The sequence below is a fragment of the Diadema antillarum genome, unplaced genomic scaffold, assembly GCF_040938485.1.
Source record: "Diadema antillarum isolate AM-2024a unplaced genomic scaffold, OU_Dant_1.0 seq00000428_RagTag, whole genome shotgun sequence".
Lineage (NCBI taxonomy): Eukaryota > Metazoa > Echinodermata > Echinoidea > Diadematoida > Diadematidae > Diadema > Diadema antillarum.
This window is the reverse complement of record NW_027271409.1, coordinates 126,690-140,162: the sequence shown is the minus strand read 5'-3', so window position 1 is coordinate 140,162 and position 13,473 is coordinate 126,690. Positions and strand designations below refer to the sequence as shown.

At 37.5% G+C, this 13,473-nt stretch overlaps 2 protein-coding genes across 2 annotated transcripts in view; both read left to right on the top strand.

Moving 5' to 3' along the window:
• Positions 1-13,473, top strand: part of LOC139732500 (methionine synthase-like) — a 201,894-nt gene that overhangs the window by 73,310 nt on the left and 115,111 nt on the right. The gene's annotated exons all lie outside the window — the stretch shown is intronic.
• Positions 2-2,681, top strand: LOC139732496 (uncharacterized). Its single transcript, XM_071643359.1, has 3 exons — positions 2-67; positions 552-668; positions 959-2,681. The coding sequence occupies exons 2-3, from the start codon at positions 565-567 to the stop codon at positions 2,538-2,540; spliced, it is 1,686 nt and encodes a 561-aa protein (XP_071499460.1). The 5' UTR covers positions 2-67; positions 552-564; the 3' UTR covers positions 2,541-2,681.

Here is a 13,473-nt window from a genome sequence, read left to right as displayed (position 1 = left end):
TGCCTGACCTGGATCCAGGTGACCTACCTCCCTGAACAGGTGGCACTGCTTCTGGAATTCCTTCACAGTATGTATTACACTTGTTGAACTGCACACTTAAACCTCAACCCTTGTTCTGAGTGAAAAAATATCCCCAGTCCTATGAAAATAAAATTGACAGTCTTGTATCAAGTATAATTTTTTAGAATTATCAATATTCCCATCAACTTGGTACCTCATGTTCCATTGAAATCCTGGTGAAAATGTGTATTGTTATTTGTCCTACAAACTGTAACAGAGGAGTGGGGTTTTCATTTGCAGTCACATACTTTTGGGATTACTTGGTGAAATACTAAGTTATATGAAGCAGATAGATATATATGTTTAAACATATATTTCTCCAAGTATTCCAGATATGAACCTACATCCTTTTACTTCTGGTGCATATACATGTAGCACCCTTCAATAAAGTGCATGAAGACATGCAAGAATACATTATATTTGTATGCACTATATATTAGGTTAATTAAATACTTATGTCTTTTTTTTCTCATTCTTGCCATTCAACACAGAGTTCGGCAGCCCATGGTGTTGGCGGACACGGATTCTGACACAGATTACCTTCCTTCTCGTCCTCAGCAGCAGACATATCCTGAATATGAGGCCATTGCTTCTGAGACATCCTCTGTGTATGTTTAAGTCTAGTGTTTTATTAATCAACATTCGTAGTAACTGGAAAAGCTGATTCCACAAACTTGAGCATCACAATGTGGTAACATTGAATAATTTCAAAATTTATAATATCACAAGACAGTGCTCATTTCGTAAATATTCAGATAACTATACACATGGATCATATTTTGACCTTCTCATTATTGAGTAGAAAAGAATAAGTTCAGTGATTAATTTGTACATAAAGTTGTTACAAACTTTATATGCAAAAAGTGCTGACATACATTTTCCAATTTTGTTTATGCAGAGTGGAGGATGAAATACTAGAAGGACTGTACCTACATGTGTTTGACCATGAGCTTGGTGCCACCGAGGATGTCTCCGATGATGAAGATGATGGAAAGGAAGCAGAGGAGATGGCAATGATAAATGAAAAGAAATGCATTGTGTTTGAAGGCAAACTACTTGAGCTTGTGAAAACTGTGTATGGAACAACATGCCCAAAGTGTGAGCAACCTTTTGCCTATAGAACTGTGCAGAAAGGAACAGCCATCATCATCATATGGGAATGCGCAAGAAAACATGGCTCCTCATGGACATCTCAGCCCAGATACAAAGGTGTATTTGCTGGCACTCTGCAGGTGTCATCATGCATAGTAATGTCAGGGAACAGTTACCAAAAGATAGCTACAATGGCTAAGTTCATGAGCTTGAGGGTGCTGTTTAGAACAACATTTGACAGAATCCAAAAACTTTACATCGCTCCAGCCGTGAAGAAGTTCTATGAACAGAAACAAGAAGAACTGTTAGCAACATATGATGGCCCTGTGGTTGTTTCAGGAGATGGATGTTCAGACTCGCCGGGTCATTCTTCGACGTTCTGCACCTACTCATTCTGTGATGAGCAAACGTCTAGAATACTCCACACCAACACCGTGATGATGCAAGAGGCTGCGGGAAAGTCACCCAATATGGAGTGCATTGCCTTCACACGAGGCCTGGACTTCTTGATGACCAGAGTAGAAGTTGAGTCAGTCGTAACCAATGCACATCCACAGATTGCCGCTACCCTGAAAAGAACAGCCAAGTACCAAAGTGTAAAACACCAGTGGGACCTTTGGCATGGGAGCAAAAATCTTGTAAAGAAACTGAGTGCTGCAGCGCAACAGAAGAATTGTGCAGCATTACAACCCTGGATACGCAAGATAAGTAACCATTTCTGGCACTCATCACAAACATGCGAAGGTGACTCCGAGAAATTGGCTGGTAATTTTGCTGGCGTTCTCCATCATGTCGTCAATGAACATGAATGGCTCTTCACCGTGGATGGTAGAGCCGGAGAATGTGACCATGAACCGCTTGAGGATGCAACAACACCTTGGCTATCTCCTGGCAGTCCTCCACACCAAAAACTCAAAGAGATCATCATGGACAAAAGCTTCTTGAAGTCTTTGCCCTACTACACTGATTTTCGACATACTGGCAACCTGGAGTCGTTCCACACAACCTTGCTCATGTACGCCACCAAGCGTTCCTACTTTCATCCAGTAGGCTACACCACAAGAGTTTTGTTGGCTGTTCTTGATGTGAATCACCACGCTGACCGAAAGCAAGCTAAAACTGAAGATAGACGTCTGCGGTGGGGTAAGCGCTGGAACAAGAGGACAAAACAATTCACAGTCTTCCCAATCAAGGAACCAAAGACCTACTTGTACATCCCACAACTCATGTCGGAAGTGTTCAGGATGCGAGCCGAAACACCTGGGCATCTGTCACAACATGTCTCACTGGCAGAAGATGACCCCCGAAGAATTCACCCCACGATCGCCATGCAACCATCACTACCAACAGCGGAACTTGTGAAGGAACATCAGAGCAGGTTTACTTAAGAAGAGTACTTCCATGACATAGACATGACTGTATTGCCAGCTGTCATGATTTAGGCACAGGAACATCATCATCATGTTAAAGTTTGCATGTTTGAGCTTCAGGTCTAAATAATCAGGTTTTAAGTGAGCTCTTAAACTTTTTTAGAGAGGACAGATTACGAGTGTTTTGTTGGAGTCTATTCCATAGGAATGGGCCAGCATACAGAAATGATCGATCACCCCAAGAATTATGAGTTTATGGTACAGCAAGCAGAGATGAGTTTGAAGATCTAAGGTGCCTTGAGGAATTTACTGTTTGATTCAGGTATTTTGGTTTCATAAACATCTTTATGTGTTAGTAATTCACATTAACGTTTGTGAAGTAATTCTTGTTTTTTATTGTCTCGCCCACTGGAGGTGAAGGCGAGACTAAGGGATCCAAATGGCGTCCGTCTGTCGTCCGTCGTCTGTCACAAATGTTAAAGTTTACCTGCAAGACTCTCTTATGATGCATAACTTGGCAACTGTTACAGCAAAGGTAGCCACACTTGGGTGATAGAAGCACTATGGGGTATCTTCATGTTATGGTGTTGTTGGAGGTCATGTGATAATGTCAAAGGTCATTTGAGGTCATATATTAAAGAGTATGTGCAAGACTTTCTTTTCTATGTTAAAGTTTACCTGCAAGACTCTCTTTTGACAAATAACTTCACATAAGTTGCTTGGATTACAACCTAACTTGGGTCATAGATGCACTGGGGGTACCTTCATGTTATGGTGCCATTGGAGGTCACATGATAAGGTCAAAGGTCATTTGCGGTCATACGTTAAAGTTTACTTGGAAGACTCTCTTATCACACGGAACTCGACACATGTTGCTACAATGGCAATCAAACTTGGGTGATGGATGCACTGGGGGTGCCTTCATGTTATGGTGCCGTAAGAGGTCACATGATAAGGTCAAAGGTCATTTGAGGTTATACGTTAATGTTTACCTGCAAGACTCCCCTATGATAGATAGCTTCGCAACCATTGCTCCCTTTTCAACCAAACTTGGGTTGTAGATACACTTGGGGGACCTGCATATTATGTTGCCCTCAGGGGTGACATGGTAAGGTTAAAGGTCATTTGAGGTCATATGTTATATTAAAAATATATTTCTGGTTATTTTCGCAAGTGGGCGAGACACAATATTGCTAATGCCTTGTTATTCATGAAACCAACTTCAAATATCAAAAGAAAACAAATTTTTCATGTAGGTGAATAGATGTATTTTTAAGCCAAACTTAGCTAGTTTCGGTGACTTCAGCTTTTCGTTGTTTTGATCTTCAGAAAGTGTTGCAATTCATCTCAAAACACAAACAAACTTTGCTGCAATTCTTTTGAATTAAATTTTGCAATGTTATAAAATAAGTAGCAAATATCATCGTGTACATTACCCGTGGGAGTATTGGGAGGTCCTCCAAACGATTTATTGTATTGCACATTTGTTGCTGGTTTTTTTTTTTACAAAAGTATTTTTTTTTTTCTGTGCAAACAGATACATGTAGCTGGACATAAATGTTTATGTACTTTATTTAGCACTATAGATTGATACATTAGCAAACAATTTGATTTAATTTTGTGTCACCGGAAAGGATGTTCACAGAGACATATAACGTTGACAGTGATCCAAATTCTTTATGTCCATGCCTCTGAACATCCGTCTGTCCGTGCAGGTCGAAGGTCATGTGACAAGAATGTTTCAGGTCAATTTTTATAGTCATCTAGAATAACCCCTTTTTTTCTCAATTTCTCATTCTGTCCGTCCCTCATTGTAACTCTGATTTTGTGTCTGTTGAAAGTTTCTCAGGGGCAGGTGTACAACCATCCGATGTGCTCATTGATACAAGTGTCAGGTGCATGATCTTGTCATGCCATGTAACAACAATGCTCATCTAAAAAGTACAGTTATTCACTTGTAAATCCTTAATGGAATTTCAGATGAAACCTGCATTTCATTCATACTTCCAAGACCTGATTTTATCTATATGTATCTCCCCTGTGCAGAGATCCATATTTGTATGTGTGTGTGTGTGTTTTGATGTGATTGTCCCAAGTGTTGATGTGTATACTTGTGAGCAGAACCATGCACAACTCTCAAATTTATCAGAACTCATTCCTCAATTCTCGCCACCAACAATAGGCGATATCAAGTGATATCATACGACACCTCCGATATCAAACCTCTCTGGCCGGGCATAACTTCCGGTTTCATGTGCGCGAGCTAGCTCGATGCACGGCCTGTGTACATGTGGTGCACCTCTACTGCTTGGCGCACGGATATTTATCCAGTTTTTATGCCTCCGCCACAAAGTGGTGCCGGAGGCATTATGTTTTCAGGTTGACCGTCCGTCCGTCCGTCCATCCGTCCGTCCTTCCGTCCGTCCGTCCGTCTTTCCGTCTGTCCGTAATGAATTTTGTGGACAAGGTAACTATCAAAAGCTGTTGAGGTATCCTAATGAAACTTGGCATGTATGTGTATTAGGGGGTGAAGTTGTGCCTATCAACTTTTGGGTGCACGTGCTCAAGGTCAAAGGTCAAAAGGTCAAGGTCAAATACATAAAATTTCACTATTTCCACCATATCTATGCAATGCCTGAAGATATTTTCTTGAAACTTAGTGTATACATGTATTACCCAATTTAGATTCTCTGGTGAAAGTTTGGGTCATGAGGTCAAAGGTCAAAGGTCAAAAGGTCAAGTAAAAGTATTAAAACTTCTTTTTTTTCTCTGTAAATTGGAAAATTGTTCAAGGTATCTTCATGGAACATAGTATATGTACTGACTGGCAGTGATTATCTAGAGAATGTAGGGTTCATGGGGTCAAAGGTCAGGGGTCAAAGGTCAAGTGCAACACTTCAAAATTTTACTATTTCCCTCATGTTCATGCAATGCCAGCAGGATTAGTATTTTTTTTTAACACTTGGTGTATGCATGTGTAACCTAATAGAAATTCTCTCGAGAGTTTTTTTTTTTTTTTTTTTTATTGCCTCAAAGGTCAAAAGGTCAAAGATCAAGTGAAAGTGCTGAACTAACTTTTTCCTCCATATCTCGGAAGTGGCTCAATTTATCGTGAAACTTACTGCATATCTATGCATGTTCTACCTGAAAGTGATTATCTTATGAATTTTAGGGTCTAAGGCCAGATGAACATGGTAACAATTTACTATTCAGTACAGAAATTGCACTTTTTCTCCATACCGGTACCATGAAAATTACTCAATGCATAAATGTATGAATGGGTCAAAGTCAAGTTAAAGTCCTTAACTCCCCAAATACATGCTCTCCTATTCATCCAATTAAACCAAGTTCAAGGAAGGTGAACATTCAACACATTTCTGACAAACTTGTCATTTCAATATTTTGCCAGTTTTGTGAAAATGTAATCACACATTGTCCACATGTACTATCTAGACCTATTAGGAGAATCATGCGTTATGGCGGAGGCATACCAGTCGCCATAGCGACATTTCTAGTTTCCTTTTAGCATCAGCAGAACTTGTACACTCTGCTGCCTCACAGGAAACCCTTATGGTGTAATGGACAGTTATATTCGGGAAATAAACTAAAGTCTAAACAAATGTATTTCTTTGGATCCAAAACAAAGCTGGCAAGTTCTCAAATCGAAAAGCACACACGCAATTCAATAACTGAAAGTCCCTACCCTGGCCCTAGAGGTTCGATATCGGAGGTATCGTTCGATATCACTTGATATCGCCTATTGTCAGTGGCGAGAATTTACACCTGTGGTATTTTGGTCATTTCCATAATAGTTAACCTCAATACAGGTTTGTAGTTTGTTTGTTTTTTCAGTCTCGAGACACATCTCATAATCACGTCTTTGCACACAAATCCAGCCACCAAAGTTGTTTTGTATTGGTTGTAGATGTCCATGAAATGTGAAGAATTATGAATGTTTCTTGTTCTATTTTAGCACATACAGCTGTTATACTACACAGAATATTCCATCCTACATGCTATTTTTACATGCTTTAATCAATTGTTTGAATCAATCAAGCTACTTAAACAAAAAAGAACACGTCAGTTAACCCCTTGACTACAGTATTACTACTGATCCAATCTTTGATCACCCAGGGTCAATACATGCATGCATCATCCATTTCAACTACAAGTATAACCTCCACATAATGACAATTTGTACATTTCTTGGGTATCCCAGTATAATCTTTGGTTTTATTTTTTCATGAAAACAATGTACAGTATAAAGTGTTCATAAAAAATGTCATAAACTTCCTGTAAAAGTTTGTAAAGCTTATCCACCATCACTTTTTGCTCTGTCAGACATACAATGTGTATCTTAGACAAGCTTCTACAGGTTGTCAGAAACAACATTTGCTACACTGCCATGCAAAAATTTGACACAAATAAACAGGTCAAAGACTGTTAATAAAGAGGAAAACTTACAAATATTCCTTGAGTTCCACAAGTGGGCCACATGTACTTGCACATATACATATGTACATTTACATTTGTAGAAAATTTGATAACATAATAATGACTACTTTCTTTGTATCTATGAATAATAACAGCCAAACAACTTATTTAACTCTGAGCTGATAACATACACATAGGCAGGTAAATACTTGATACTAATGAGTATTTTTGCATATTCAATCAAGTACATATTTTGCATGCCACTAAACAAAAGCACACCTACATGGAAATGCCCAGGAAGAATTGAATACAATTTATAGCACAGTTTTAGCAGTTTTAAACAATCCATGAAAGACTCCATAAAATACTAGTGTTGCAAAAGTACGACTCCAAGGAAAGATACCCGCACAAAACCATTCACTATGTACTACAGAACATGACATTAATCTGAAACAAAACAAACTTATTTGCATAGCAAAAGTAGAAAGACTATGCAGTCAGCATACTGTGACTTTTTCAAGAGAAAAATATGTAACTTCAACAAAATAATGTTTTTCAACAATTTTTATATACATCTACGTGATGAGTATACATGCATAGTGTAATGTACTCTGCATTTCAAACATACATTTGTCCTTATCTGACATATTTGCACAACAAAACAAATTACTACATACAGTGTACTGTATATGTAGCTACAAATAATAGAGGTCAGTACTTTGTGCAAGTAGTATTTGTTTTACCGATATGGTAATCTGGCAAGTACTCGTATTGAAAACAAGGCATGGCATTTCTCGAGTCTTTTTACACACATGACAGTGATATACAGTTTGTACATCTACATGTACGTGTATATGAGTATACATGTATATATACATGCATAGTCTAATGTATTCCGCATTTAAAACAGGTTTGTATCTGACATATTTGCACAACAAAACAAATTACTATACAATGTACTGTACAAATGTATATGTAGCTACAAATAAAAGTTAGGTCAGTACTTTGTGCAAGTATTTTTTTTACCGATTTGGTAATCTGGCAAGGACTCGTATTGAAAACAAGGCATGGCATTTCTCGAGTCTTGTTACATTACTGAATACACATGAAAGGGTTATATACACTTGTACATCTACATGTACGTGTATATGAGTATACATATACATGCATAGTCTAATGTACTCCGCATTTAAAACATACATTTGTCCTTATCTGACATATTTGCACAACAAAACAAATTACTACATACAATGTACTGTATATGTAGCTACACATACCAGAGGTCAGTGCTTTGTGCAATTAGTAGTTTTTTTACCGATATGGTTATCTGGCAAGTACTCGTATTGAAATCAAGGCATGGCATTTCTAATTCTTGAGTCTTTTTACATCACTGAATACACATGAAAGGGAAAAAAATGGCAGTGGAAATTATACAAATGTATGAAACTCTCATCGATGCAAATGGTTCATTTTCATAAGGTGTAAATCCATATTGCATCGTTCAAACTGTCAACATTTTTGCGCAATTACTTAAAATGACGCTTGAGGTGTCCTGCATTACAATAGAAACAAATTTTGCGATGCTTTTCAATTAAACACTGTCAATCTGCATATGAAATAGTGGATTTTTAATCATCAGAACATCAAAAGCATTGCCAAATGAAGGCTGTCTTGATATTTCTCATAAAGATAATCTGCATTTGACTCATGTGTGGGACTGGTTAGGCTCAAATAAAAGATGAAATTTTCTCATTCTTGACTACTCTCAATTCATGAGTTAGACTACCAAAATGTGAATTTTGTGCATAGATGGGGTTATCAGAATATCCTACAATTGCATAACCGTTTACATGTAGAACAAACAAAAAAAAAAAAAATGGGCAGTATATTATTGGCTCTAGGGGAACTTGTAATGATCTAACAAGTCTACAATCTAGAAGCAACCGACTGTTAGATTTTTAAAAATGCAAGTTTTATATTCCACACACACACACACACAAAACTTGACTTTTTGTAATTTGTTTAATAAACTTTTTACTTTTTATACTCGTATCAGAATGGTTGAAGGATAATGAATAATGGCAGCAAGTCTTTGAATGCATATTTCTTTTTTTCATACACAACTCATTGATATCAAAAGCACTATCTGGCAAGTAAACAAAACATAACTTTTTCTCTCTTTGCACTTTTCATACATATATCGGAATGGTCAATAGAGATTATGACAGTGGCAAGTCTACGAAAGCTTTTTGTTTTTGTTTTTCACACAATGCATTATATCACTACACTTTATTACTGGTACACAATCTGGCAAGTAAAAAAAAAAAAACAAAAAACAATATACAGCTGTATTTTACTTATTGCACTTTTTAAACACATATCAGAACAGTCATTGCAGATGTATGACAGTGGCAAGTGTAATATAAAAACTGAAGAAAAAACTTTGAAAACAAAATCTGGTCAATCATGACTACACTGTCGACAAAATCGACAATTTAGAAGCAACTGGCTGTTAGATTTTAAATAAATGGAAGTTTTATTTTTCACACACACTACTCCACTTTTCGTAAAGTGTATGCGACATTTCTTTACTCATTTAATAAACTTTTTATACTCGTATCAGAATGGTTGAAGGATGATGTAAGATGGCAGCAAGTCTACGAATGCATTCTTTCTTCTTTTTTTTTGGCACACATAACTCATTAACTCTTTATGTGCCACGTTCGCATGTCCGGCTCAGTCGACGACGTGCCAACTTCGCATATTCTGCTCAACAAACAAAGCCGCCAAGACCGATCGATAAACCGCTTATTACTGCTAATCCCGCGGCACAATGCGTTTCTCGTGCTTTTGTTCCTCTTATATATGACTTGCATTATATGTAATGGTCAACTATCAAGCGATGTTCCCAACTACATTTGCTTGTACATTCTAAGTTTCTGTCACGGTTTTATGTGCAAAAGTCATGCCTTTACAGTAATGTAGAAACTGGTCATTCAAAAGAAGAATTGAAAATAGATTTGTCATACAATTTATATCATAACAAAGCTTGCCATTCCTCTTTGACTTTGCCTACTATTATGCCCATCTTAGCAGAAATTTGTAGAAGTTATGCAGATCGGAAAAACAAAATTCTTTCTCAAAGCATGACTACCTTCGTGTCTCAGAATAACGTGGCACACAGGGGGTTTCCACCATGGCACATAAAGAGTTAATATCAAAAGCACTATCTGGCAAGTAAACAAAACATAAAATTATTTCTCTCTGCACTTTTCATACATGAACCGGAATGGTCAGAAGAGATTATGACAATGGCAAGTCTATGAGAGCTTTTTGCTTTTGTTTTTCCACACAACAAATTTATATTACTATACTCTGTATTAACACAATCTGGCAAGTAAAAAAAAAACATGATATATTTTACTCATTGCACTTCTTACACACACATATCAAAACAGTCATTGGAGATGTATGACAGTGGCAAGTGTATGAATTATATTACAGTAATATAAAAAACTGAAGAAAAAACTATGAAAACAAAATCTGCTCAATTGCAATATGTGACCCTGCACCACAAAACATACAAAAAGTTGCCAGACATGGATTTTAAGCTCACCTGAGCCAAAGGCTCAAGTGAGCTATTGCGATCGCCCTTCGTCCGGCGTCCGGCGTGCGTTGTCTGTAAACTTTTTACATTTTCATCTTCTTCTTGAAAACCCCAAGACCGATTTTCATCAAACTTGGCAGGTAGCATCCCTAGGGGGTTAGGAACTCAATTTGTTAAAATGGGCACCATGCCCCACCCAGGGGGCCCCCAGGGGGCCCAAACCCCCCAAAATTAAGGAATCTGTAAAAATCTTCTTCTCTAGAACCAGAAGTGATAGAGCTAAGTTAACACTATGAGTTACAGTAGTTCATTGATGACTGTAGTTTCAAGTTTGTTCGTGGCAGAATCAGGGGTGCCCCCTTGTGACCCAGGGGAGGGAGGGGGGGGGGGGGGGTGGGGGGGGATTCTAATGGGGCCTAAATTGTACATTTTCATCTTCTTCTTGAGAACCCCACGACCCATTTTCACCAAACTTGGCAGGTAGCATCCCTAGGGGGTTAGGAACTCAATTTATCCTGTCAAAAGTTATCCAAGTTGAAAGTGAAGAATTTGCAAAGGGTTATCAAGAAATGAAATGGGACCTCTAAGACATGTACCTGATGTAACTACTTTACAAAAAAGGGTTGTAGAAACACTACTGAAAATGCACTTTCACATTCACTTTATGATCCCAAACTCAACAATAATGTAGAAGAAGAATAGCTCTTTCAGAAAATATGGAAAACTCAAAATTGACTTGGTTGACCCATTTCACCTTTCTTGACTCCTCACATGAAATCAAGAGGAGCGACTTTTTGTTCGTTTTGTGGTGCACGGTCACATATACATACAGACATGTAGGTACAAGGCCAAGCCTCAGAGTTTATGAACTACTGTATATGGGCAATTCCATGGTATATAGGACACAGGTGCCAAAAATTCAAAATGATATTTGTTTCAGACACCATACATTTTCAGACAATACTTGAGTTGAAGTTTTAAGAATCATTATGTTTTTCAATAAAAGCGGCCATTTCGATTTTCAAAATGGCTGCCAAAATATGCCTATAACTCAATGGTAAAAAGAGAGGATTGTCACATAACTTACTCTCTGTATATCCACTTTACTAGTACTCTAAACAGCAATCTTTTATATGTATGCAGTTACCAGAGACGTCTTTTACCACATGATGGAAAAAAAAGCTGGTCGCTTTAAAGAATTTTATAAAAACTTTTAATTAGTTTGACAATGATGGATGTAACGTCAGTTACCAAAAACAAGGAATTTTTAACTTTATTCGTCAAAGAAAGTGAGCTGTATGATGTAACTTGGGATTTCTAATGTATGCCTATATGCCTTTCTTTTAATACCAGAAATAAGGATACTTGGCATACTGGAGAGTCAAAATGAACACTTCAAAATGTGTAACGTCAGTTACCGAAACATCATACATGAGAAATAAACGTCAGTTACCATGACAGTAATTATAACTGAGGCAAATTTTTTGACTTAAGGCCATTTCAATACATATGGGAAGTCAAAGATTAAATGTTGCTCAATGTTCAACATTGATGTTGCTCAAAGTGAGAGGTGATTCTAGGGTTAATTTTTTTTTTTCATATTTGTTGATTACTTTATTTCATTCATGCAAGGACATTTTGTAATACATGATAATTTAAATCATGAACAGGAAGATTTGTTTATATTGATCTTGAATGGATTTTTTCGTTGCAAAGTCGTACAATGTGTATTTCTTGGTATCTGGGATGTATTTGCAAGCCTTGATACATCAGTGAAAAGGAAGAGAAAAACAGTTATATTACTTTATTACATTACATTATTTATGCCCAACTGTTCTATGACATGGGGGGGGGTGCCCCCTAAGGGCCCACCCCATTTGTATCTTTAGATTTTGTTTTAATTTGTGCTAAGTAATTGCCTGGGATTGTTACTGGTATACTGCAGCAGTATAATAACCTGTTAAATAAATTTGTTCTCTGTAAACCCCAATGCAAAAGTATGTGTAACGTCAGTTACGTAATGTCAGTTACTGACATGTTTACCTTTAAGTTTTCATAGAACACAAAGAAAATGGACTAATGTTTCATTTCATTTGTGTATTTATAATTGATGAACCAAGGCATGATGCCATATCAAACAAATCATTCTGAAAGGTCAGAATTATAAAATATCACAAAACTATTCCCAATCATGATTTTGCATGTGAAAACCCTATGGCAAATGTAAGCGCAACATCAGTTACCGCCATGCCTTCACTGAAATTGGCATGGTGCTAAAAGGAAATATCTAAAGTGCACATTATTTTGCACACCTGTTCCTAAGAACCTAGGTGTATTGCCATATTAAACACATAAAGGCTAGAAGTCAGGGACATGAGATATTTCCATTTAAATCTACACCATAATTTCCCATGTCCTTTTTCCGTAACGTCAGTTACCTACACATTTTCACTTGCTATGTGAGAAGAAATGCAGTTTGAGAGAAAAACTTTCCACCTATTTTTTCATTCTCATGAACTCATTCAGCAATGCCAATTGCAAGCCCCAGGTGCTTTCATTTACAAAACTACAACGTAAACAATTTCATGAAAATCCCTACACATAATGTCAGTTACCGTGGAATTGCCCATATGATGAATTAGTCATGAATTCCATTTACGAAACCTCTGTAGACATTGGTTGGTGAGGGGTATGCACGCCTTATTCGAAGAACAACACATGATGGACAAACTCTGCGGTTCCCTGCACGCAAACGCCTATGTGTGATGTATGTATATTGACGGTACGCATAGTGCCTATAGCTATCATTGCTTCTAGGGATGTCCTGGGGGAAATGATCGTTACTGGCTACCATGCAGGCAGCCAGAACACTTCCATTCAGGACTGTGTCCATGAAGTGCTGCTCACTGG

Excerpts from the sequence above, each read along its gene's own strand:
- LOC139732496 (XM_071643359.1), top strand. The coding sequence starts at position 565 with ATGGTGTTGGCGGACACGGATTCTGACACAGATTACCTTCCTTCTCGT. Across the intron at positions 669-958 it reads GCTTCTGAGACATCCTCTGT|AGTGGAGGATGAAATACTAG; the intron begins GTATGTTTAAGT and ends TTGTTTATGCAG.